Source organism: Rhodnius prolixus, unplaced genomic scaffold, assembly GCF_049639745.1.
Source record: "Rhodnius prolixus isolate KJV_2025 unplaced genomic scaffold, Rpr scaffold_9, whole genome shotgun sequence".
Lineage (NCBI taxonomy): Eukaryota > Metazoa > Arthropoda > Insecta > Hemiptera > Reduviidae > Rhodnius > Rhodnius prolixus.
Genome location: NW_027411604.1, coordinates 27,018,782 through 27,043,628, shown reverse-complemented (window position 1 = coordinate 27,043,628; position 24,847 = coordinate 27,018,782). Strand labels below are relative to the sequence as shown.

The 24,847-nt window shown below is 31.3% G+C and overlaps 1 protein-coding gene and 1 long non-coding RNA gene across 7 annotated transcripts in view; one reads left to right on the top strand and one right to left on the bottom strand.

Moving 5' to 3' along the window:
• Positions 1 to 535: 535 nt before the first annotated feature.
• Positions 536 to 5,113, bottom strand: LOC141454699 (uncharacterized). Its single transcript, XR_012458904.1, has 2 exons — positions 4,742 to 5,113; positions 536 to 606 (listed from the first exon to the last, which is right to left on the bottom strand). It is a non-coding gene; the product is annotated as an uncharacterized lncRNA (long non-coding RNA).
• An 8,814-nt stretch (positions 5,114 to 13,927) lies between these two features.
• The window catches only part of ttk (zinc finger and BTB domain-containing protein ttk), a 32,123-nt gene continuing 21,203 nt past the window's right edge, over positions 13,928 to 24,847 (top strand). For 3 of the 6 annotated variants that reach the window (XM_074129467.1, XM_074129471.1, XM_074129469.1), the window contains exons 1-5: positions 13,928 to 14,068; positions 15,156 to 15,377; positions 19,829 to 20,291; positions 20,603 to 20,872; positions 21,741 to 21,800. In XM_074129467.1, the coding sequence (XP_073985568.1) occupies positions 15,207 to 15,377; positions 19,829 to 20,291; positions 20,603 to 20,872; positions 21,741 to 21,800 (964 nt within the window). In that variant the 5' untranslated portion in view covers positions 13,928 to 14,068; positions 15,156 to 15,206. Of the gene's footprint in view, positions 14,069 to 14,409; positions 14,763 to 15,155; positions 15,378 to 19,828; positions 20,292 to 20,602; positions 20,873 to 21,740; positions 21,801 to 24,847 lie in introns of those variants that run through there. The other 3 variants (XM_074129472.1, XM_074129470.1, XM_074129468.1) reach the window with 2 other exon arrangements.

Sequence of the window (24,847 nt, the reverse complement as noted above, 5' to 3'; positions counted from 1 at the left end):
CTGAAACTTGGTGTGTGTTCTTCCAAGAGATGCTACTAACTAAACATAACCTCGATACGCGCCAGTGGTGCTATCTCTCTGACTTTGCACGGACTTTTCAAACGACCCTCGTATGTTGAAAATATAGCCATTTTTGGCATGCCAGTAATAGTTCACACAATTGAGCTAAAAAATAGAAATAAAAAACTGCAAGCAGTTGTTACGTAAAAATAATGGCCTGATAAAAAAAATTAAATGGTATTGAACATACAAAGTTACTTTTACTGGTATTTGAACAATAAACACCCTCTTTTTAAACAAAACAAAAAATATACGTAGCAAATAGTTTTGTTGTAAATACAGATTGACATTTTTACTAAGCGTAATCAAAAACAATAAAAAGAAAAGTTATATTTTTGTAGTTATATTATAAAAGGTAACATAAAACAGGATTTATTAAATTAATAAACAATAACAATAAATGTTTTGTATAATTAATACATAATAAGATTTCTGCCAATAGGATTTTCTTTTGGCATTCTTTGAAACCTTCGTGACGTAGTCTAAATTTATTTGGTCGCCATCGAAATGATGTGTTGTACTGATTAAAATTCTAACCTTTGGAATCTGAAATTTAACATGGAAGCATTAAAAGGTTATTTTATTTTATTTTTTTCTTTAAGAATAGTGGTAAATTAGGTGAAAATGAGAAAGATATTTTAGAGGGTTACATTTAAGTAGTGAAGTATACTTTGTTAGTGTAAGGTATGTAGGAGACGAGTGTATGTAGTATTTACTGCAGTTAGGAGTAAACCATGTTGATAACAGTAGTTCTCAAGGCCCCAACTCCCCACTATCTCAATACCATCCAAACTAACACCAGCACCAACATTCAGGCTGTGTATTTACGTGTTTATCTATGAGTTAGTGTATGTATGCCACTCCTTGCCTTCCTTCAATTATTCCACTGCCTACCTATGTAACTTCCTACGTATTGTTGGTTAACTTTTTCCCCTTCTTCCAAAAGAGATCCTTTTTTTTCACTTCTGCTTTAGGTTTTTGCTTTAATATTTTTAAAATATTAAAACTCCCACTATTTTACAGAAAAATTATAACAGAAAAGAGTATATATGTAGATATATATCAGCAGTGCGTGAAATATACTATCTCACACTTCCTGGGGTGGACTGGAGCATAACACTGCTTTGTATCGTGCGCGAACACGTCATTGCTCGACAACAAACCAGGACTCTAAATCCTCTAAATATGGTCTATTTTATTATAATTTTTCATCTTTTCTTTTCTTTTTAAAGCTGAGGAGTGATTAAGAAAATTTACTTTTAGGGGAATTGTATTATTATCAAGATCGGTGAAAGAAATTAATAATATTTTCACTTTTCCTGGATGTTTCACTACCATTCGAGGAGATAAGACTGAAATATAAATTATCGCAAGGACACCAGCATCGATTAAACCCGAATATGGTGGCCGTGAGGCGTTTTCGCGATTGGTAGCTACCACAGAAGAGAAAACGAGGGAAAACCCAAATGTCTTTTCTTTTATTTATTTATTTATTTTTAAGTAAAAGGAAGTAGCGGCCAGAGGTTTTTCACAAGAGGAACTGAATTAACTGTTATTGGTTAAATAAACTGACCGTTGCAACAACCCATTAGGGAGAACCAAACAAAAACAAATAAACTAACCTGGGATTTCCTGGTTGTAACCAAACTTTTATTTGAAACATTTTTAGGAGTAAATCGATTTTGAGTAATTCTAGGGAAACTACGGCATTAGTTATTCCCTGTAAACTTGTACGATCATGTTTTCCCCGGAGTTTTAATATCTGGAGCAATTAAGATTCATTTAAAACAAATCGCTCAGACATAAAACTGTTTAATTTTTTTTCGTTTCTTGGTAAGAGATTAAATAAACCTATTATAAAATTCGTTTTATGATATTATTGAATTTAGCTACAGAATTTACGTTATTAGCTTTTGAAAACTAAGTAAGGTTTTGCGGTTTCACAGAGTATTAATTTTAAATTGAATATCTCACTAATACTCTTACAATTTAATCAAAATAAGCACTTTCGCAGAAGCACAGTGTTTCTTACAAGGAAAATAAAAAAACATTTATCCCATTATTATAAAGATTGTGTACTTAAGGTTTCAGAAATTCGACGAACTTTACTTTTGCAACTTCATTCTAAGTTTTAGAAATTAAGGGAAGTTGCAGGATGTAAATTACGCGAACCCAATTGTTGATTCAATAATATTTTTAGCTTGCAAAATTAGAAATTTCCTTTTCTGGAAAATCAAGTATTTTCTTATGAAAATGCTGATACTAATAAGTATTAATATACCAGAGTAATCAGTATTTGGATACCTGAATTTAATATCTTAAAATAAAATGAAAATTTCTGAACAAATCTCCAGTTAAACACTAAGAAAAAATGGAAACCATTAAATTAGGCATCAAGTTCGATTTCTTGATTTCTTCTGGAGACTTAATAGCTTCATTGGATTTTAATAATCACCTTGGATGTTACACCTTAAATTAAAAACATTAATAAATTACTGAAAACAAAGACGAATTCCAAATTAATTTATAACCTTTGGAGAACGTTTTTCACTTTTCTTATTGACGTAATCTCTTTGGTGTTAAGGCTAGCTTTTAAACTGAATTTTTTTTACATTTGAACCGAAATATGTTAGTGTATAGTTGTGTAATGACAAAAATGACCGGATGTTTAACAGGATATTTTGTTCTTGACCAACCAGGAAAATCCTAGAGGAAGGTTTTTTAAAAAAATACCTTAAATGGAAATCCCACTGGAACCGGTGATTCGTTTATCGCAATTTTGAGGAATTCTCCTTTGTTTTTTCTTATTTAGAAGATTATTTCCGTAAATCATTATTTTTTATAAGTTTTGTTGGAAATAAAAGCAAAATACTTTAAAGCACTTCATTATCAAAAGTTCCAAAGGGTACTTTTAGGTATTCAACATTTAGAATAGGCTATTTCAAAGTGGGCAATAACGCCCCCCTTAAGGGTGCTGGAAACCTACAGAGGGGCGGTAAAGGGCATAAGAAAATTGGGGTGTTGAAGCCTACCTACTAAACTACATCGATTTTTTAGTTGTTTTTTATTTCATTTTTTCGTTAATTTTGGGCTACAAAAGCCAATCCCGCAATTGTATCCTGGGATTGTGGTCATCGATTTTTGATAGCATTCCTATAGTCATATTTGTGATGAACGTGGATTTAGTGTGGTAATGCTGCTAACTAGAAAGATAAATCGTTTGCATGTTACCGAACGTGGTGACTTACGACTGTTTTTCGAGTAAATTCGAGCCTGATATTAACCAAACTTTTTAAAATTCATCAGATTCATCCTTCACATTAGATTAGTTTTAAAATTTAAATAGAAATGTTTGTTTTAATTCGAAAAGTTTGTCTAAATATCATTTATAAAGTTGCCTTTTATTGCTCTCATTAGTACAGTCTCATTTAAAATGTAAGTTCGAACTCGGAAACAGAATAGGACTCATACGCTATAATTAAATTAAAGCAACGATTGCGATTGTGATTTTTAAATTGTGGTAAAGTTAAAAATTTTAGCGGGCGATAGAAACTAATTGATTCTCAAATTGGGGCGGCAGACGAAAAAGTTTGAGAGCTTCTGAAATATTTCACGTTAAGAATAATAAAATTAGATATCAAATGGCCAGAAGTACGAACTAAACTTTTGGGAAGTTATTTGATTTATTTTTTATTTTAATTATTTTTTTTATATTTACTCGTAAACGATTCTGGTAGTTTACTATTTATAAATTAATTAATAATTCGTGAGGTCCAAAAAGACCAAGAGGTGTGTCTTCAGTTAAAATATTAAATGATTGTAGTATATTTAGTTATTTTCTTTTGTAGGTGATTTTTATGAATATAAATGTAAATATAATTAATAAAGACAATTATTATTATTAATAATTCGTGAGCTCTATCTAATTAATAAGAAAACTTCCCTGAATTAAGTTAAACAACAATGTTTAATTTCTATGAGAATTTTGTAGTAAGAAAACTTATTAATTAAGTTAAAACCAATTTAATAGAATTATTTCTTCGGTTATTGTATCTATCAGAATGAAGCATTCATTAGAAATATACATACATATGTACATACGTATGAGTTTTGAATTTTTTTGAGGCTATAAGGCGATTTTTTTTACTTTAAGGTGTGTTTTACTCCAAATGTTTTATCAGTAATGTTGAGTTTTATGTTAACTTTATAAGTTAAGTTTCCATCTTTTATTATTTTGTCATTGCGAAATAGGTACATACTATACTCACTGGCAATGTTGAGGTTTCCTATTAGCGAGGTTAGCCTACCCCAAATGTTTTTAACAAAAGAAAATGTAACTTTTATTTGGTCTATTATATCAAAATTTCAGAGCTTTGTTTTGTTAATTTTGTACTTCTAGGTATAAGCCTGACATGTTCACAAACTACTCTAAAGATTTCCGCATCCTTCTAACATGAACTGTACATTCCTGGGGCGATCTCTAAATTAATGGAGGAAGCTACATTAGCCTCTTTTATTGAGCGTATACCCCAAAATCTCCTCTTGATTTAACTATTATTATCTAGGGAAGTTTTAAGAACTACTGATTTAGACATTTTATTAGCAAATTTCATTGACAAAGTAGTAAAATGGACAATCAAACTTTCCCTTGATTTACGAAGTTTAAACAAACATTACTTACCAGTTACTATAATTATGAAAAATACGATAAAAGATTGTCGCCTAAGCTTTTTTACATCCACTTTTTTTTTGTTTTTAATTAAGAATGAACTTTAAGGAAGTTAGGGGAACTAATGACTGCATTAAGAAGTGGGGAGAAATCGTCATGTGTCAGGAAATGACTATGTAATGTTTTAAATAAATCTCTGACTAGATATGTAATGGAATAAATAGAATTAATACTTTTGAGTTGACCATAACAAAGTAATGCCTTGTAATTATTATTCGCTCTGGGAATACTTCGTTGACGAGTAAAATTATCTTCATATCTTTTGTGACTTTTCTTAAAAAAGAGAAAGTATCGTTAACATGTAGATTTTTTATTTTTAGATTTCATCGGAAATTTGGGTCTTTCAAATACAAAAACAAAGTTTTTACAAATTGGTCTGTATGTATACAATGTAACTCAAAAAAAGAGAAATTTGCAGAAGTTGAAAATTGATTTATTTTATCGATATCGATGATATCGATGGTTAGCTACCATCACTGTAATGTAACGCTACAGTTTTGGTCAAAATCGGTAAAAAAATTTACTGAATTTGGTTTTTACTTTCTTAAAAAAACGGTCCCGGCGATTTTCTTAAAATTTGGGTGTCTTTTCACATTGATATATTAATTACATTTTGTATAATCATTTTTCTAGAAAAAAATAGTTTTTAAAGGGTAATTCTCAGGGTAGGATTGGTAAAAGGTTCCCAGCATAGTGAGATTTCAGTGTTTCAGTGGTATTGTTAGTAATATTTTATGTAATAAGAAGTTGACCCCCAGGATTCTGAGTTAATTTATGAGTTAGTACCTTAAGAATATTAATAGGAGAAAGTACTGCCCAAGATTTTGTTGTTGTTTATTTACCACTTACAATGTAATACAGTCATATAGACTTCCTGACAGTATCAACTGGAGGAGACTGTTTAGACAACTGCGCTCATCTTGCTTTAGTTTGGCATATCAAACTCATAGAGACTCCACGTTTGGCCAACAAGGCCGCAGTTGACAAAGAAGATTATCTAGAACCAAAATGATTGCTTGAATCAGAGATTTTGTGCAAAAAGTGAGAGAACAAAAAATTTTAAATAATTGGATACAGGTAATTCGGTTACCTATTTCAATTTATTTGTGGTGGATAAAATTAGAAAAGTAAAATGGTAATTTCTGTAATCAAAAGAAGAATTTTCGATATAAAAACCAGGTTTTCTTTAAATTTAAGTCCATTAGACCACATCATGGTGGCATTTTTTCGGTCTGTTAAGTTCAAGGCATTTCCTTCTATTTAGTATGTGGATTCCGAGCTGGAATATTGGTTCTATTTGTTGTGTCTACCTAGACCTTAAAGATATATTCTGTATTTCTAGTTTTTAAGGCGAGTGTTTACTACAATGGTATAGTATCACACGGTCTTGTATTCGCATTTTGAGGTTTCTATTTCAACTACTACCACTTCGTATTACTACCAATTTCATTCTTTCGTGGAAAGCTATAAAAAAATATGTTCATTGCATTTAATTGGCAGTTAAACATGCATGAAAAGAAATTGACGATTACTTATTCTTTTACTTTCTTTATTCGACAAATCAATGTTGCAGTAGCCTGCAGTAAGTCATTTGCACATCTAGCAAAAGAATTTTGAATGTAGAGTGATCGGTAGGGCAGCCATCAACTATCTCTGAGATAAACACGCCCAATTTTTATATAATTTTGTGCATTATTCCAAGTTTATATACAGGTTCTTTAGGGAATAATAATGAATGAATCTTAACGTTTTTCTCCATGATGAAAAAGGTACTTTTAAATGGGAAGCTGGACTTGAATCCAGGACTTTGCGTAGGAGTGCTGAGCACTAACCAACTTAGCCAACTCCTTACCTTGTCTACTTACTAAATCTTTGCTTGTCTTGATAACTATTCACCTTTTTCATTAACTTACGTGCCATCGAAGAATCTTAGAAAAAATTAATTATCACAAGAATAAAGGGGGGAAAAACAAACAAAAATTAAGGATGATTTGTTACTTTCTCTTACAAGGTTAGAAAATTATCACGATGATGTAAAATTTTCGAAGTTGAATTTCAAACTGGAAATGTCCGTTTTAAAATCCTCTGAGTTTGGAAAAAATGGAAGTTAGTATTTGAACAGAAAATCTCAAGAAATAAAAAATACAAGAAGCTAAAATTTTAGATCCTACTAACTTAACAATCGAAATTCCTTTACCAAAAAAAAATACATTATTAGATTTTCCCTTTTTTGGATTTAGTCGAAAACGGTTCCAATGATGTTTTTTTTTTTTTTTTTTTAATAAAAAACTATGCTGATTGTATTCATGATAATCTACAGGTTATGAGAATTTTTACTAGAATACTTTGTTTATAACCTTCCTCTAAAGTACAATTTGAATGTAATGTACCATACATTACATTAGTCCCATACATTGAAATATCCTGCTAAAATTCTAAAACCTGGTAGTGCTTAATGAAAGCCATTTTTTAGTTTTCAGAAACTTTGTCGCCTACTTTCCTGGACTCTGTATTTAGTTCAAAAGCTTTCATTTGGATAATTTTGTTTCAGAAAATAGGATTTGGGATATTTTGCAATTTAACTTAGTCTCTCAAAAATGTAGTAAAGGGAGTAATGTGTATTTACACCTGATTTTATTTAGAATATAGTTCTAGATTTTCAGATACAACCCTTTTTTTTTCTTATTTAATAATATAGGTAGGTTCACAGATAGTGAACATTTTGATTGTGTAATGATGGTACATAACCTTGTCCAAGTCGTTCCGGTGCTTATTACTGGACTGGTATCAGATGGACGATTATTGCCTGAGGTCTCTCTCTGTATGACAGCGACATGCTGGACTAACTGAGAAGTTATGATTGAATCATAGTCTAAATCATAGTTGTGAAAAAATTGTTTCTACCTTTCTTATCTTCGAAAATAAATGGTTTTCTTGAAACTGATGGCTGTATTGTTGCTTCGGATTTTCATTTAAAGTTTTTCCATTTCTCAACCTGTGAGTAAAGTTTTTTTTTTATGTCAAATGGCATTATAATTCCAACATTAGGCTTTGTTGGTTTATTATCTCCTTTACTTGTCTATCAGCATTGTCATTGCCAAAGGTAATATTCAAAATTTTCAACAACGATTACATAAATAATATGTTTTCAATATTATTAAAGGATTGTAATTTTGTATACTTGTATTTGAAATTTACACCTGTAGACCAGTATCAAATAAATAAGATAACTACAGAAGAAAGAGAAGAGACATCGCCTAGTAGTGAGTTTAAAAAATATAACTATTTACTGATTTTTTCATCGCCCAGGAAATCACGCGACCAAAAATCTGTCAAAGATGTCGTGTCAAAAAACAATCAATCAGAAAGAGTCAAATTTGAGAGCTGTCTTATTAATGCTTTAGGATAACCACATAGTTGAGAATGTACGTTTTTATAGCAAGGTGATATTAAATCCTTGATAAATGGAATGTTAAGGTCATTATGGATAGAGCAGTTGGGGCTGTAATATGCGGGGCGATAGATATTCGGAGAAGAATTTTGGATTTTAATGATTTGAGACGGTCAATATTGTGGAATGTTTGGTGGAACCCACAGTCCGAGACCATAAGCTCAATTAGGCTATGAGTAGAGGGCGTTAAATAGCCGTACTTTGTTGACCAGTTTAAGTTTTGAACGTCTGCCAGGTTGACGCACAGAAGCGTTTCTTTATTTCTTGTTGATTAAGACTAGTATTCGTATCGCATTTCAGTGAAGAATGGTAGGTGTTTGACAGTACGAGTAAAGGCAAGAAACACAAGTCTAAAAGTGAAACTTACTTATATTTCGACATTTTCGTAAATTAACTGTGATTTTCCATTTTCTGAACCAGTTCTAGGTAATTTAAGTGTTGCTGCAAGTTGTGATTGGATTGGGCTGGATCTGAATTGAGAGAAATAGCTACATCGTAACGCTAAGCGAAGGTTGATGTCTTAGGATGTGCTGGAAGATCTGAGGTGAAAAATAATGAAGAGAATAGGCCCAAAAATACTACCTCAAGAAACACCAACTTCCACAGGATAAATTTAATTAGTTGGAACATAGACCTTACTTTATCTAATACTTACCATATTATATTTCAATTGATTTTTGGTGCATTGGTAATTTTTTGTTTTATTCTACCAATGGATATCCTTCTTGTTGCCAGGATTTAGCGTTTTTTCAACAAAATCTTCTATTTTTAAGCATTTTTCCGTTTACATTAATTGTCATTAAATAACTTATTGTGTCCAGCAATATTCTATTTCTTTTTGCATTAAAAGGGTTCATTGTACCAAACCCACTTTTAGCTCAATATTTCTCAGTGTATTCTACGAAACATTGGTGTCCCGTAACGTTTATTATGTTCCCAGAAAAATTTTTTTGTAATAAAATTCAATAGTTCAAACGTAAAACAAAAATTACAGAGAGGTAGTGTAGAATCAGACTTCTTGCTTCTAATTAACGGTATATCATATGAACAAATATCGCTTACCAGCAACTGCACTTGTTTCACGTTGAATAAAAAGAATAAATCATTTTTCTAAACATTTCTGGACTTTGTACAAATATCTTAAAGTGCTGTTTGCCTACAAAATTGAAAGCAGAATTAGCACTTCATTCTACAGATTGTGGACAATTACTTATACGAAAAATAAACCGAAATGGATCTACCTGTATGTCAAAACAGAATATTCAGCGATTAAAACAAAATTTTAAGATTTATCTGGAATTGTTTTTTTTTACTTAAGTTTAAAATAATGAAACGCGAAAAACGCTAAACAATTTGAGCTGGAAATTAGTGTACATTACCGTTTGTTCGGCCAGAAATTTTTGTACAACATCAAGCACAAGTTTTATATTAAAATTATTACTTTGTTGGTCACAAGTATAAATTTGTTTTCAAACAACCTGTAAATATACAGTAATAAAAGAAAGTAATTATTTCTCGTAAATGTTATAATGCAAGCTGCAACTTGTTTTATTTATTTCTTCTAATTATTCATCAATATTGCAGTATATAATACTTCAAATTTTGTAAGTTGGTGTTCCCCAAGAAATAGCTCAAGATGTGTCCTGTCATTCTAAAAAAAGTTGAGAACCATCGTTCTAGCCTTAATGAAAAGTTGGTTAATAAAAGAAATGTTCTTAAACATAAACAAAATCATGTAATTTAACAGTTTCTAATTTTAGCTTAATACATCGTTATTTAATGTACAGAATTTTATGTATTATAAAACTATAATTAAGGTAATGTCCGAAATGTTCATTTGAGCCTAAGTCTAGTTTTATTTAAGTATATCTACATCTACATGTCCAAAAGCCCTGATTTCTGCTGTACAAGACACGTAATAAGTCGTCCTTTGTCATCTATGTCAACGTGGCCGTGGATACCTCAATTTCTTTTCACCCTAGGGAAACAATGTCCAATCCGCTCAAAACTTAAAAAGGAAAACTTCATGAACCACAATTTTATTTAATAAATAATCTGAGTAAGAGGTTTTAAAACTTATTTTAAATGTTTCATTTCACTTAAACGTTTTTCCTCTTTTTCAAGATCAATCAACATTTTCAAAATATTTTTTTCTCATGGAGGGCACTAGATGAAACTTAATATAATAATAAAGAAATATGAAAACAAAATTAGAAAGAAAGAATATAGATTATGAAATAATGATAACAATTAAGTGTTATCATCACGCGTCACCAGTAGACTGGTGCAAGGAGAGAACTCCTGCGAGTCGCATTACTTTTCCTTTTTTGTACATATAGATATATATATTTTTTTAAAGATAACAAATGGTACAAGGAAGTGAAGTGAAAGGGGTTGTCGGCCTCTAGGGGTTATTATCCCTTTGAAGGCCAACGACCTATCTACACAGCCTCCAAGGGATGTGTGTGGTAGGTACAGCGGCAGCTGCAGGTGTATTCCCTACAACTATAATCTATTATAAAAACTATCTTAAACTACTTCTTATTTTTGACAGTAATCAATGTACATGTTTCATTTTGAGAAATTATTACTATAAGTTTGTTACCTTCTCTTTTTTTTTAACTGTTTCTTACTTTATTTTTATTTCTTTTATTATTCATAAAAGATAGTAATGCATTATAATTTCCAAAATTATTGTTTTAACGGATGAACAATAAACAAATCTATACACTCTTTTTTTTCTACTACAATACTAAAGGTTCTAACCCACACATTTTTTCTTAATTCCAAACCTTTTTTTATCTAGTGAAATCATCAAAGAAGTTATCAAATCCACGTTATGAATTGTACAAACTAAGTTTAAGTATAAAAAAACCAAGGTACTTAACCATTTACGACAAAGTGAACTACCCATTGAATTAAGATCTGATTCTAGTAGAGAAATTTACTTCAATTTCAATTTTGGTGACACGCTTTTATTCTCACTTTAACAGTAAACAACACAAAGAACTTAACACACAAAAATGGAACCTTAGTGAGAATCAATACCAAAAAGTACCGTTAATTAAACTTTCTGAAAAAAAACTCTTAAATAAAAGGTTTGTTAGATCATTTTCGAAAAATATTTCAAAAAAGTAAAATATTTCTTGCCCTAAAGTGGGATTTCTAGTCGATGAATTTAACGACCACCAACTCCTTTTTGATAAATGAAATATATTATACTGACGCTCATATTATTTTAAGGAGAACTTTAATTCGGAGTGGAAAGAAAAATCAACCAAATGGAAACATTTTATAGAATGGATTTTCCTGAATATGGCACTTATGCTTTACTCATAACTTCTTACACTAAATACACATACTTTTACTTTACGAAAATTCAATATCGTGGTGGAGTTGTGGTAGGTTTTCCTGTAAGCTGACATTACAGCTTAACGAACGGCTTGGAAAATGTAAAATATTTGTAAGATTTAAATATTATTCAGTCGTTGAAATTGGGAAGAAAATTTAATAATTAGAATCTTGAAAATATAAGTGAGGGAAAATGCTGTGAGCGAACATGCCTGATTTTTATTTTATATAAAAAAAGGAGATTTGTTTAAAGTGCTTCAAATCTTGAAGTCAGTCCTATTTAGAGGATCCTCAACATTTAAATTGAAGGTACATATTTATAGAATATCAAATTTGAAGAAAATAGATAACCGGAAAAATACTTCCTTCCAGAGTAGCTGCCTTAGTGTTTTAATTTTCCCAAAAATGATTCTCCAACAGTTTTAATTTAATTGCTTTAATTAACTGCTTCTATTGTAAATAAAGAAAATATATTGTTTAAATTCTCAGGTAAGGGTATGCTTGAACAAGCAGGAAAATATTGAATTACATCCGACGGCAAAATCATGAAAGTGGCATTTATGATTATTTATTGCTTAATTCTTCGAAAGTTTGTTTTCATGTTTTGTACAATAAAAACTAAAAAGTTAGCGATTAATATCACTCAAATGGAGGTTGCACTTTTTCTTTAATAAAAACAATTTGTATACAAAAAGAGTTTTCCTGAAATTTTTCTTATAATTTTCTTTAAATGGAAACCGTCAATACACAGACTACTCGTATACAACTACTTGTATTTTTGAAACATAAGTCCAGAAGAAATCTAGTACAGGCATTTCTCTAATGTGAATCCCTCTAATGAGTCGTTTCAGTTGAAAGGATGGACCTACCACTTATGTACTAAATCAAGGAAGGTTCCATGTTATAGCTATAATTTTGAAGGATGTAATTCAACTTCATTGATTGGTCTTTTTATTTGAGGTTCATACGATTTTCTTTAAACTCTGTCTACTAATTGCAATTTTATTGGTAATATTTTGTCATCATTTTGTAGATTTTCTTCTATTTAATGAAATTCAAAGTTTGAAGAACTTTCCTCACTCGAAATCACCATCTTATTGACTGGCTATTTTCTTTTTCCACTGTTACATCTGATTTTATCCGTCAGAGTATGTTTTCATTGATTACTGATTGGTATTGTACTTTCAACCATTATCAAAGGCTGATATATCAGTAGTAGAGTGATTTTTGATTACAAAACCTCACGATACTCTGCACACTGAGTGTAGAGTGAGGTGAAGCTTTATAAGTAGAAGTCAAACAATACAGTTACTGATAAACCAACATCTGACAATGAATGAAAGTTAGAAATCTTTCAGAAAGAAGGTAAACATGCATTTTATGATTAATAAAATCCAAAATGTTATCCAGCTAAGTGGACACGACCTTACTCTCAACATATACTGCTTTTCACTGCACCATACTCAGCCTTAGTTTTCAAGAGCATATATCCAACTAAACCGAGACACACTCGCCTGGATTACAGGTAGAAATAATGAAAAATTTCTATTTGTTTCATAGTTTCTCTCACTTTGTACCTACGTGTACGAGGGGGCTAGTTCGAAGTAGATTCAATTGTGAAAATTTTTAGTTGGTCTCGGTGAAAATTCGTCAGGGTAACTTCTAGGTTAAGAGGATAAATAAAAGTAAAAAAAGAGTTAAATATGTGTTTTTGTTAGAGTGAATAGAGGCGCGAGGTGCAGGAGCGGCGGAAGGGTGAGAGGGTTGGGCCGCTCGGGGTCATGCACCCCTGCACGTGTGGACGCGCCCTAGCGCTATTGCAGCCAAGGACAAGCCGTTCTCAAACATGTACCCTTCCTTTCTTCCTTTATACATGTGATACTATATACCTACTTGTTGTGTGTTTAAATTCGCCCCACCCCACCATCCCTATACTAAATATTTCTAATTGAAAACAATGAAATAATTTTTGCGACTTTAGAACCTACTTTTTCCTCTCTTCCCTAAATTTTTAAATAAGTTTAACCTCCTATATTCGTCATATATATTTATGTTATCATTAATGCAGCTTGTGCACTTTCATTTTATGCACTTGTGTTTTTTAAACAGAATCCTAAAATAATTTCATGTTAACATCTACTCCTCTCCTCACCAAGAAAAAAAAAAAAATGAAGAAATGCAGCTTGGTCTTTGCAGGGTAAAACATTGAAGACGGAGGGAGTGAAGCACAAAAATACTACCACCCAAACACCTAATTAACAAGATAAAAACAAATAAAATAAGACAAGGTACAGTTTTAATTAAAAAAAAAAGTCTGCGGGTGGTTAGTTCAAAAAAGAGTTTCCAGTTTGCCCCGCTAGGGGTAGTAGTGTTCGTAGGGCAGTTCACTTGCTGACATGGCGTCTTCAATGTAGTGTTTTATTTCGATCCCGTTTGGGTGTTCATCCCTTCTACGAACTGACAGCAACAATGCCAAGGTAAGAAATAATTAGATGCTTCTTACTAACAGTAATATTGAAATTACAATATTTTTTCCTTTTTTCACTTGCTGTGTACAATAGTTAAAAAAACTAATTGAAGAAAACGCAATAGGGTCGTCGACATCGCCCCCTGATAGGATGAATATATTGCTTTAAAAAAAAATAGATTTGTAAAATGATTGATTTTTTTATTTAAAACAGGCTAATTTTCAACTTCGATTCTCAATTTTCTTCATCCTAAAAATTAAATAAATCAATAATCAATATTTTATTGTAATCAATTTTAGATAAAAAATCGATCGAATGGAAAAAAAGGGTTGAGTAAAAATGTAAATGGGGTGGGGGAAAATTGTGCAACATGGCGGAAGGGCTGGGCGTTTTATTAAGAATTGCTAATTCATAATTTTAATATTATTTTTTAAAAAAGGCAACAGTTTGTGATTTGTGATTGTAAACAAAAGGTTATGTTAATGAATATGAACGGATGACCTGCATTATGTTTACCCTCAGTAGTTGTTTAAAAAAAGTGTTAATTTCCTAAGTTTGCCTGTTATCACTGAAAACACCTGTATGATTCATCATTTTATTATTTTTCTTACCTGTGAAAGTGTTTAATAATTAATTTCTTATTACTTATGGAAAATTACGTACTTTTGGTAGCTTTGTTTACATTTTGTCCAATGTACGGAAGGTACGTAGTTAGTATCAGTAAGGTCTTTTTTATTTGTTTCTGATTTTTATGTTACTTTTCACGGAATACTTGAATTGTATTTTGTCCAGATTAATTCTTGCATGGTATTATGTTAAGGATTTAGCATTTTCTGATGTGTACTTACGTTAAACTCATTACTTGAGGTAACTTATCTATAGGACACCCTAACCTGGACTTAGTATCATTTATTTTTAAATAAATTAAAATTGTAGAAAAGTATTTGGAAATTCAAATTCAATTAATGTAGTTTGAATTAAGCGTTATGTTTGAAAGTATTTTGAACCATTTTGTCGCACTAACTTTATTCTGTGTAAGTATTAAAGAAAATTGAATTTTTATATTTGTTCATTTAATTTTTTGTTTTTGTTTTAGATATATTCCGTAATTTTAAGTGCTTCGAAAAAAATATATTCATACAATAAGATGGGATCTCAGAGATTTTGCCTAAGATGGAACAACCATCAAAGTAACTTACTTTCTGTATTTGATCAATTGTTACACGATGAAGCATTTGTTGATGTAACGTTAGCAGTGGAAGGTCAATTTTTGAGAGCTCATAAAATGGTATTATCAGCTTGTAGTCCTTACTTCCAAGTAAGTAAAATTATATTTGGTATACTTTAAATGGAAAACAGAAGTGTGACTTATAATTACTTTACGAATCATTGAGTGAATATCACATAAGTTGTAGCAGAAGCTTCTGTTTACCTGCCTCAGCCCTGGTACTAGGACCTTTAAAAAATCTTTTTAAATCACAATTAAATGTATTGTAGTGCCAATGTTTGATTCCCGTTCTTGACCTTGGATTTTATTTAAGTGTTGTATATGTAGATTAGTGAAGTATGTTTGCTTTCCACCCCATCTACAACTGTTCGCTAGTTGGGCGTAAAACCTGACAAATTAGATTTTACTTTATTTTTCAAATACAATCCTTTAATTTTTAACTCGAATCTTTGACCAATTGTTTGAAAGTACTAACTTTACTTACGAGACGAAAAATCCTAGGTAATAAATTGTCCATATCTGGTTAAAAAAACATGCCTTTAAAAAGTAAACTGGGACTAAAAGGTGAAAGGCGTGCGGTATATGCAAGATTAGGTAAAAGTAAAAAATCCAATTTCCTTATTATAGTGAATGTGTAATGGTCGTTCGTATAGTCCAAATTTTCCAGTTCCATTTCGTACACATAGAAGCTCTTTAATTTAAATAGAACTATTTAACAATACTCAAGTGGCATTCAAGAATATGTACTATTTAAAAGCAAACTCCTTACCCAGTGGTTAAGATCTCTTGGGAAAGTTCCATGTCTCGTAATACATATACAATCTTCTTGGCATTCCAGTCCTAACACAAAAAACAAAGACGATCAGAAGTTACAGTGTGTATTCACTTGTATATTCGCTTCCATTCCCAAGAAGTGCAAGAGTTCAGCATTGTAACTCCCCATTGCCCAACTAATGTTCTTACTTAGACTTAGTTATTTCTAAGTTAATTTAGAGGACATAAATTGTAAAGTTTGATTTTATTCAAGGTTTTAGAACCGCTTTTTGTGCTAAATATACTTTCACATCTACCTGTTTACTAGAGGTCCGGTCTTCAAGAAATCAAAAAGTGTTTTTGATTAAATTCTCATCTTTTTATCTTTATGGACTACAACATATTACTTTTATGTCTAACGAGCTTCATAAATCCTGCGGATATGTCCTTTATTTTGGAATCTTTGGTTTCAGTTTACTTTTTATGAGGAACGCTTGCTTTTGAAGTGTAATCAAAAACGTCTGAAAATCCATAAATTTAGTGCTATTGGAGAATTCAAACTTTATTTCTGTATACTTTTTGAAGCTGAAGAAATGAAAAAAAAAATCTTGTTAGCTTAACTTGATCTGTTATATATGTGAAATGTAGGTAGCAGACAGTTTAGTAAAGTATGGTGTATGGGTAGAATATAACATGAATAAAATATCGTGACTTTGAATCCAGTCGCTGAAGACAAATGATGCTTATTATTTCGATTGGGAAATTTTAAGGATCTGGGATGTCTTGGCTAAGGAAAACCAATTGGGATTCGTTCCCATATGAGCAGAGAGAGCGTGACTCTACTAATCCGCCAGAGTTTGAGCCTTATCGCTGAAATTAGAGTATACGTTGCCTTAATCTCGCGATGAGAATTTAAAGATAGTCTATTTGCCTGGTTTCTTTTTAAGAATTCCCATGATAGAGGGCAATAGGACTTGAAAACATATTGAATAAACTAACCTTATATTGAATAAAATTTATTTAATAACCTCCCCAAAGAGTATTTTTGCTGAATTTATGTTTTTATTTTTGTTAATTGTTTTTTAATTCTCGAAAATGGTTAATATGTTCTAAATAGATACATTTTTCTCAACTATTTATTAAGTTCCGCCTCAATATTTTGTATCCTGTAGTGGATTAGCCTTTCCCCCTGCAAGGAACGTTAAAGTTGACAAAATTAGGGAACTTTATTTTTTTTTTACTTAAAATTAATAGTTGTAAATATCTAGTTTTGTAAAGGCGTTATTTTAAAACTTTTTTCATTTACAGTAATTCATATATTTCTAATATTTGTTTATTTACATATAACCTTACTCTAGAATTGAGAAGGTTGAATTAAGTTCTCTATACTTCAGTATGATTTAATTGATACAGTAGGCATTTATTGATTACTGCAGTTAATCAATATAAATAACGGTTGTCATGTAAAAAAACATTTATCCACGTGTTTTTTCTGGTATCAGTAAAATATGTTAATAACGATTACTTTCGTTTTTTAGCCTTTTTTGGAAATTAGTTTCTATGTCGTATCTATAACCCTTTTCTTTTGAGCCCTCATAGTTTCTAGGCAGAAAAACACTTCCCAGTTGAATGAACTTCAAGTTCCTTAAAAATTTCCAGAACATCTATTGATTAAGAAAATGCGGGTGCATTCTTTTTATTATCAATATTTACGATTGAGAAATCTAAATTATTTCTTATATTTTAATAATAATTTATTAAGATACTGAAAATTAAAATTTTCAAAAATTTTTATCAGAAGACATTTGCTACTATTATTATTGTTATTATTATTATCATTATTATAATAATTATTATTATTTGCGTATATATATCTTTAATAAACTTAATATGAAGTTTACTTCTATTTCTACGCCCTCACCGAGATCCCACCCATTTAATACCGACCCCTCCCACTTAATTGGTGCTTATAAAGAATTATTTGTCCTATGTTTTATGGAATATTCTGTTCTTGTTTCAAGGTACAACGTACTTTCCAAGACCGCATATTACTCTCACGGTTTTTCTTGCTTGTTCTTCCCCGAATTACCAGTTTAGGATATGTAAATCTAACTAAAGCTCCCTCTTGCAGTCTCTTTCTTTAACGAATTATTAATCATGTCTGCCAGAGTATTAAGTAACCTCGTGCATCAACCCTTCAAGAACTCCCAAGGGATTTCTAGATGTTGCGTTCCTCGTTTCGGACTTTTTTCTTTTCATTTTCCTCTTCTTCTCGTAGAATTTACTTTCAATAGAGGTTTCTCCATTGAAGGCTTTGTACTGCATGTAATTAAACTTTTGGAGTCACAGTGGAGAAAGTACCATTATCAATTTTGGCGAGAATGAGATAAATCTCATATATCATCAAGAATATTTTAATATCTGCTCCATACTATTTTTATAGTTTAAAAATATCAGAAAGTTCACAGATTTTGTTCAGATTTAAGGTATTCTATATTTAACCCTGCTGAAGAGGTTCCATCCAAATACTTCCCCTACATCTACATCGCCAGTTCTGTCGTACACTCCGAGAGCTACGTGTGTTAGCATATAATATTTTCTATGTCTTAACCTGCTCTTGTAAGACTTGCTTATACTGATGCAACATCGTTAATTCTTACAAAGCCGTGTCCAGAACATCTATGGCAGATTCAGAAACCTCTATTTGACTGATCCAATTGATATCGTCTCAATGAAATCTTGAAATCTGGATTAACTTGCAATATAACGTATAATTTAAAAAAAAATAATAATGATAAGTTCTTTCCTCTGGGGTAATCCTGTGTGTGTGGCGTTCGTTTATGACGGTTGATGGACTAATATCAGTCGTTTATGAAACATGTTGTTTTGTGTGATGTTATACCAGAAGGAACATCATGTATTTTTTCATGACTTATGTGGTATGCATTTGAAAGATCAATATTAATACCATCTGTGAACTTATTGTCAGAATAACCAATTATATATGACTATTACAAAGCTGAAACGCATATCTTTCAGAATACAGTCTAAAGTTTGCTTACCACTCTTCGCCACTAAAGGCGTAATAAAACATTCGAAGATCTAGCAGACACCAGATTGTTATTTAGTTTCTTAGGATGTAAACTAAGCGGAGTCTTTGTTTGGTTTCAACATATTACATACGATTTATTTGCTCCAGACTTCATTTGAGATGTAGTTGGCCCATATTTCTTGTAAGAATTCGCAAGAATTTTGTTTTTCGACTCGGAAAGCATTGGGTTGTTATGTGTAATGGCCACTCCAGCGCGAGGTAGTGTCGTAGTTGAGATTATCTAAATTTTGGATCCATTGATCGCTGTTGAGGGAAGGTATGTAAAAACCGAAAATAAGCGCCAGCACTCTATTCATAATTTGTTTTATAGGCGACAGTGCATTAAACTTGACCCACTTCTCTTATTTTTTTAATTTTTATACTTTATTATATGATATATCGCTGTACATCCATCACTTCCTTCTGATAAAAGTTTGAGAGTTGGTTATCTTTAGAATAGATAGAATACTTCAATATTATAATCTCTAACCATGTTGCAACTCATCGTTTCTATCTTTTCGGAATTTTAGGGGCCTACGTCCGTTGTAAAGTTTTAATTAGGGTATCGCATTTTCAGCAATTTTGAAAATAGTACTAATAAAATTATTTTAGTTATTTAAGATAACAGAAATAAAATAAATCTTTATTAAGTATCCAGTAATTTCCTAAAATTAAAAAATACATTTTTAATTTTCAGGCACTCTTTGTCGGACATCCTGATAAGCATCCAATAGTCATTTTAAAAGATGTTCCATATTCGGATATGCGTTCGTTACTTGATTTCATGTACAGAGGAGAAGTCAGTGTTGATCAAGATAGATTGACAGCATTTTTAAAAGTGGCTGAATCGTTAAGGATAAAAGGTTTAACAGAAGTACATGAAGAACGTTGTGATTTACCAGAGATAGCTAATTCCTTGTTAAATCCTGCTCTTCCACCACCACCGCCACCAAATCTACATAGGTTAACACAAATACCACCTCAAGTAATTAAGAGGCATCATTTACCACCAACTCCAATGTTGAATTCCGCTTTGACGGGTCCGAAAAGAAAAAGAGGTAGGCCAAGAAAATTATCTGGAAGTAATCCAGGAACACCTAATCCACATATAAATGATGATCAAGATGACATCAGGACAAACAATATTGGTAATCATCTTGGTAAGTAAATTAACTGGATGTGAATTCACTGATTTCAAGATAACTTACTTAGTGTCCACCTCTCTCTATCTTGCGGTGAAGAGGTTGATTTTAAAAGTGCTTTTTAAAAACTAAGGAAGTAAATGGATTTGCTTCATTAAATAACATTTTAATGTCGAACGACACAACCTTCATTTTTAGTTTTAGAAGTTTTAATTTATCTTTGTTATAGTCCTCTCATTAATATTAGACGCTCCTCTTTAAAAAATATTAACAAATTATATACAATAGTTGCTAAAAAAAATTATGTTTTTTATTGATATTTTGTACAGACACAGAAGGTGGACAAACAGGTCAGTGTTCGCCAAATGCCCATTGCTCGCCAAGTCTAACGCCTGATCCAGCACATTGCGTGGATAATACCGGATCAAGTCATACATTGAATGAGTCAGATCGTAGTACCTCACAGAGTCCACTAGATACCAAAACAGAACCGAAAGATGAGTTAATGCACGATGAATCACATTTTGATGGTGAAAATGAGACTGATGAATATTCATTAAAAATAGAAGAGGAACCAAAACCAAGTACATCTGGTCAAGGTAATATTTCATTTTATTCAATTTAAAATCGATATAAATTATCTTTTGAGACTAATTTAAGTTCGTTATGTTAGTAGGTTGTATATTTATAAAATTTAAGTTAGTAATCTCCGTCCACGACTCTTAATTTGGTAGGGGGACGTAAAACCTCTCTGAAATTATTTTAAATGTCAGGTTATACACGGAGGAGAGGTTGAAACTTCGGGAGGTGATTCAGCAGCTCAAATGCAACAAAAAATATTTTATTCACTTTGGCCCGATTCTCAATAGTGTCGCAAGATATTTGCATTTTTAACTTTTCCGTCGTTATTCGTGTTTTTCGCCATAAAAACGGCCGTAACTTTTCTATTCTTTATCCTACAAACAAATCTGCTTATTCCAAACGAAAGAGCATTAAAATTCCTATAAATCTGCTTAACCCAGAGCCTCAAAACGTTTCTTAAAAACAATGAATTTTTTTTTTTTTGGCCTTTGTGTTCGTAGCAAAAACCTTTTACCTAAAAAAATTCGTTTTCGATAATTTTTGAATCGGGCCAGAGCGAATAGAATATTTTTTTGTTGCATTTGAGCTGCTGAATCACCTCCCGAAGTTTCGACCTCTCCTCCGTGTACACCCTGTACGTATGACCATCTTATGAAATGGTCGGTCAGAAATATTTGAAAAATCTCAGGAATTCTGCTATTGTTCTCACAAATGACTACCACAAATTGCAACAATGCGTTGCTTTATTTATTCTTGGCCTTATTTAGGTCTAAAATGAGTCAATAATATACTATTAAATAAAAACTATTAAAAAGCATATTTTATTTTGTATAATTCTTAAGTTTCGTTATCATATTTATATTTATATCTGTACTTTTATTCCAGATGTACTACCATCTTACCAGAGCGCGGTGCAAACGGACGGTGAAAGATATTCATCTTCTGGTAAGAATTTACAAAAAAAAAGTACCATGTTATCATTCATAGTACTGGTTAAAACAGAAACCAAGTTAATTAAAATTTCAGAAATATTTTATTTAAAAAAATAATAATCTATTGGAAAATAAAAAGAATAAAAAGAGTATTAATATTTTCTAATCATCATCATATTAAAATTGAGAAAAAAAGAATCCACTCTCTTTATTTTGCGTTGCCACACATGTGGTTATAAAATAACTAAAATTTTTTGAAGGCTTATTTCAGTTTGTCATTATTTTTAATTATTTACATCTTCAACGCATATATATATTATTTTAATTTTATTTTTTTCATATTTATTTATTGTTTAACTGGAAAGCAGTCAAGTCTGAATAAGCTGTGTTGCACTAATTTATTTTATCGGATGCGCTTTTTTTCATTATTATTTTGTTTATTCATTTTTAATTTGTATTTGTCTAAACGTATATTGTAACAAAATGTTACATAAATTTGTTATATCACATTCCTAAAAATATTAATTTTATTAATATAGAACTTGAAGTTCTCTTGATAGCAATCAATAAAACAAAATTTAACATATCCAAAACTTAAATGATGAGAGTTTCATTGAAGCTAAAACCTTAATGAAACTACAAAGTTTAAGAGAGAAAACATTTTTAGATTTTGATTATATCTTCTACTTTCTCTTTTTCATTTTTTCTTACACCTTGTAAGAAATAAAGTGTTGGAAATCGTGCAGATTTTTTAACGATAAATTTTCGTTTTTCTTTCAGTACGAAAAAAAGTTTTTACAAATTTGTCTCTACGTTAGTTTGTATGAATGAGTATACCATGCATCCACCGTTACCCAAAAGCCAAAAATTGTAGCTTTAATTTGATTTAGTTACCAATAAAGGAGCCCCAATAGGTTCTAGTCAAAATCTGTCCACCGTGGTACCACTAATCAAACAATTTTTTACTATTCACTCGAAAATGGCCGCATCTTTCTTTATTTTTTAGGCATTTATTGGGCTCAAGTTGTTCTACAACTTTTTTTTAAATATTTCCCTGGGACAATCCGATTACAGGCACTTCTTTGTGAAGGAGATGGTTGAGATTTCCTCTAATGTGCCATTATAGTAAAATGTATGGACTCACCACCTGTTAAATGCTTACATATATATTTTTTAATAACTCGGAAGACCGTGAAGATCTTTTGCTTGCTCGAAAATATCCCCTCCATTCCTCCTCCTTGTCTTGCGTCCAAGCTCGTTATTCCTTAACTCCCAACGCATCCTCATCAACCAACGTCCTCCTCATTCTCGGCCTGCTTCTTAATCTTCTACCACCCTAGTGACCATTCTCAGCTTTCTTCGGTATCTCGTCTTTATCCATTCTTTCAATGTGTTCTATTTCAGTCTACTCACTATCTTCATCACTCCCACGTAATCTGACTCCCATACAGCTCCGTCAACCGATGGATCTTATTTTCTAAACGTTACCACTTTATACAAATTCTTATATTTTTCTTAGCACCTTTCCTTTCTTGGAGTTCAACTTCTTTTCCTGCTCTCTCTTTAATACCCACGATCTACCGTCACAGAATCTGCTAGAACAGACCCGCTGTTCCTATAAAACTAGCAAACCTGTTCTCCCGGGATGTGGGTGATATTTCTCTTCTACCCGTCATACCTCAAGAGTTCTTTCCCTTTCCACTAGCTTGTCTTCTAGGGATATAGGCTCCTCGGAGACTATTAATTATGTATCCAAAGTTACTAACTAGAAAATCGATTAATCGGAATTATTACTGAACTAATTCGATTTTTTTTTTACTTGTACAACACTATTTACTGCCCTTCGTCGTAAAAAAGTTGTAGAAGGGTCACACCAGATTTCTTTAATTGATTCTATTTCTTTGAATATTTGTGATTATTATTTTGTAGCTAAAACTGCTGTTACATGTGGTATACAAAAAATATTTTCGTTTTTTCAAAAACAAAAATTAACTCTTATTTTACTCGATTACGTTGATGTCAACTAAAAATTAGAAATATAAATGTACATAGCTTTTACTACTACTTCTTCGAGCAAGTAGTTTTTCGACCAAGTTATTAAAAGTACTATGTTGAACAGCCGTCTTTTGCATTAAAACAACTTACGTATAATATTATTTTAATATAAATTTTAAAAGATGGTTAATCTTTTATCAGAATTAAGCTGTAATTATTCTTCATGGTCACGGAATGCAGGCTATTTAAGTAATCTCGTAAAATTGAAAAAATATCACTGCTTGCAATTGGGCGAAACGTTCCAATTTCCGTTCTCGGCCACAATTTTTTTTTCTGAGACATATTCCATGAACATTTTATAGCTTTACCGATTATTTTTAAAATTTATAAAGTATTTCATCATTCTCTTTATTATTTACATTTCCTGAGTTGAAAATAGGTTACTTAATTCTTTATTGTTTTTTATGTAAACTTGGAAAAACTAACGTTGGTGTAAAAATGGAATGAAATTTAATACAAAACCAATACCATTAATTTAATCGACAAAAGAATTGGGTAGCTATCGTATCGTTAAAAAAAGTGTGTCTTTTAGAAGTGGTTTAGTGCGGAAATAAATAAAAGTTAATTATAGAGAGAGAACTTCATTTACAAACAATATGATTGTGGTCAAGTGAGGCTGCTCAACTATTTTAAGTTGCTTGACTCACAGCGTAAATATCAGTCTAATGATATTGTGGTATAATTATATTACTAGAATGCCCAAAGGTCAACAAACAAATAAGTAATAAATAAAGAATTAACGTTGGAAAGATAACCGGAGTTTTGCACCCATAACCTCCTTTCTGTGAGCAGCCCCCGTAAACATATTCGCTGTGGCAATGCACCCAATGAGTCTATTCTCAGCTTGGGGGAGCCATATTACTCAGGATGGTGAGAAAATCAGAGATATTATAAAGCCCTTAGAGACAAACCATAGACCCAACACTTTTGAACCTCCTTTACCCCGAATCGCTCTTCAAATTTGGCTTTTTATAAAAGGAAATGCACTTGCGAGTATACTTTGTA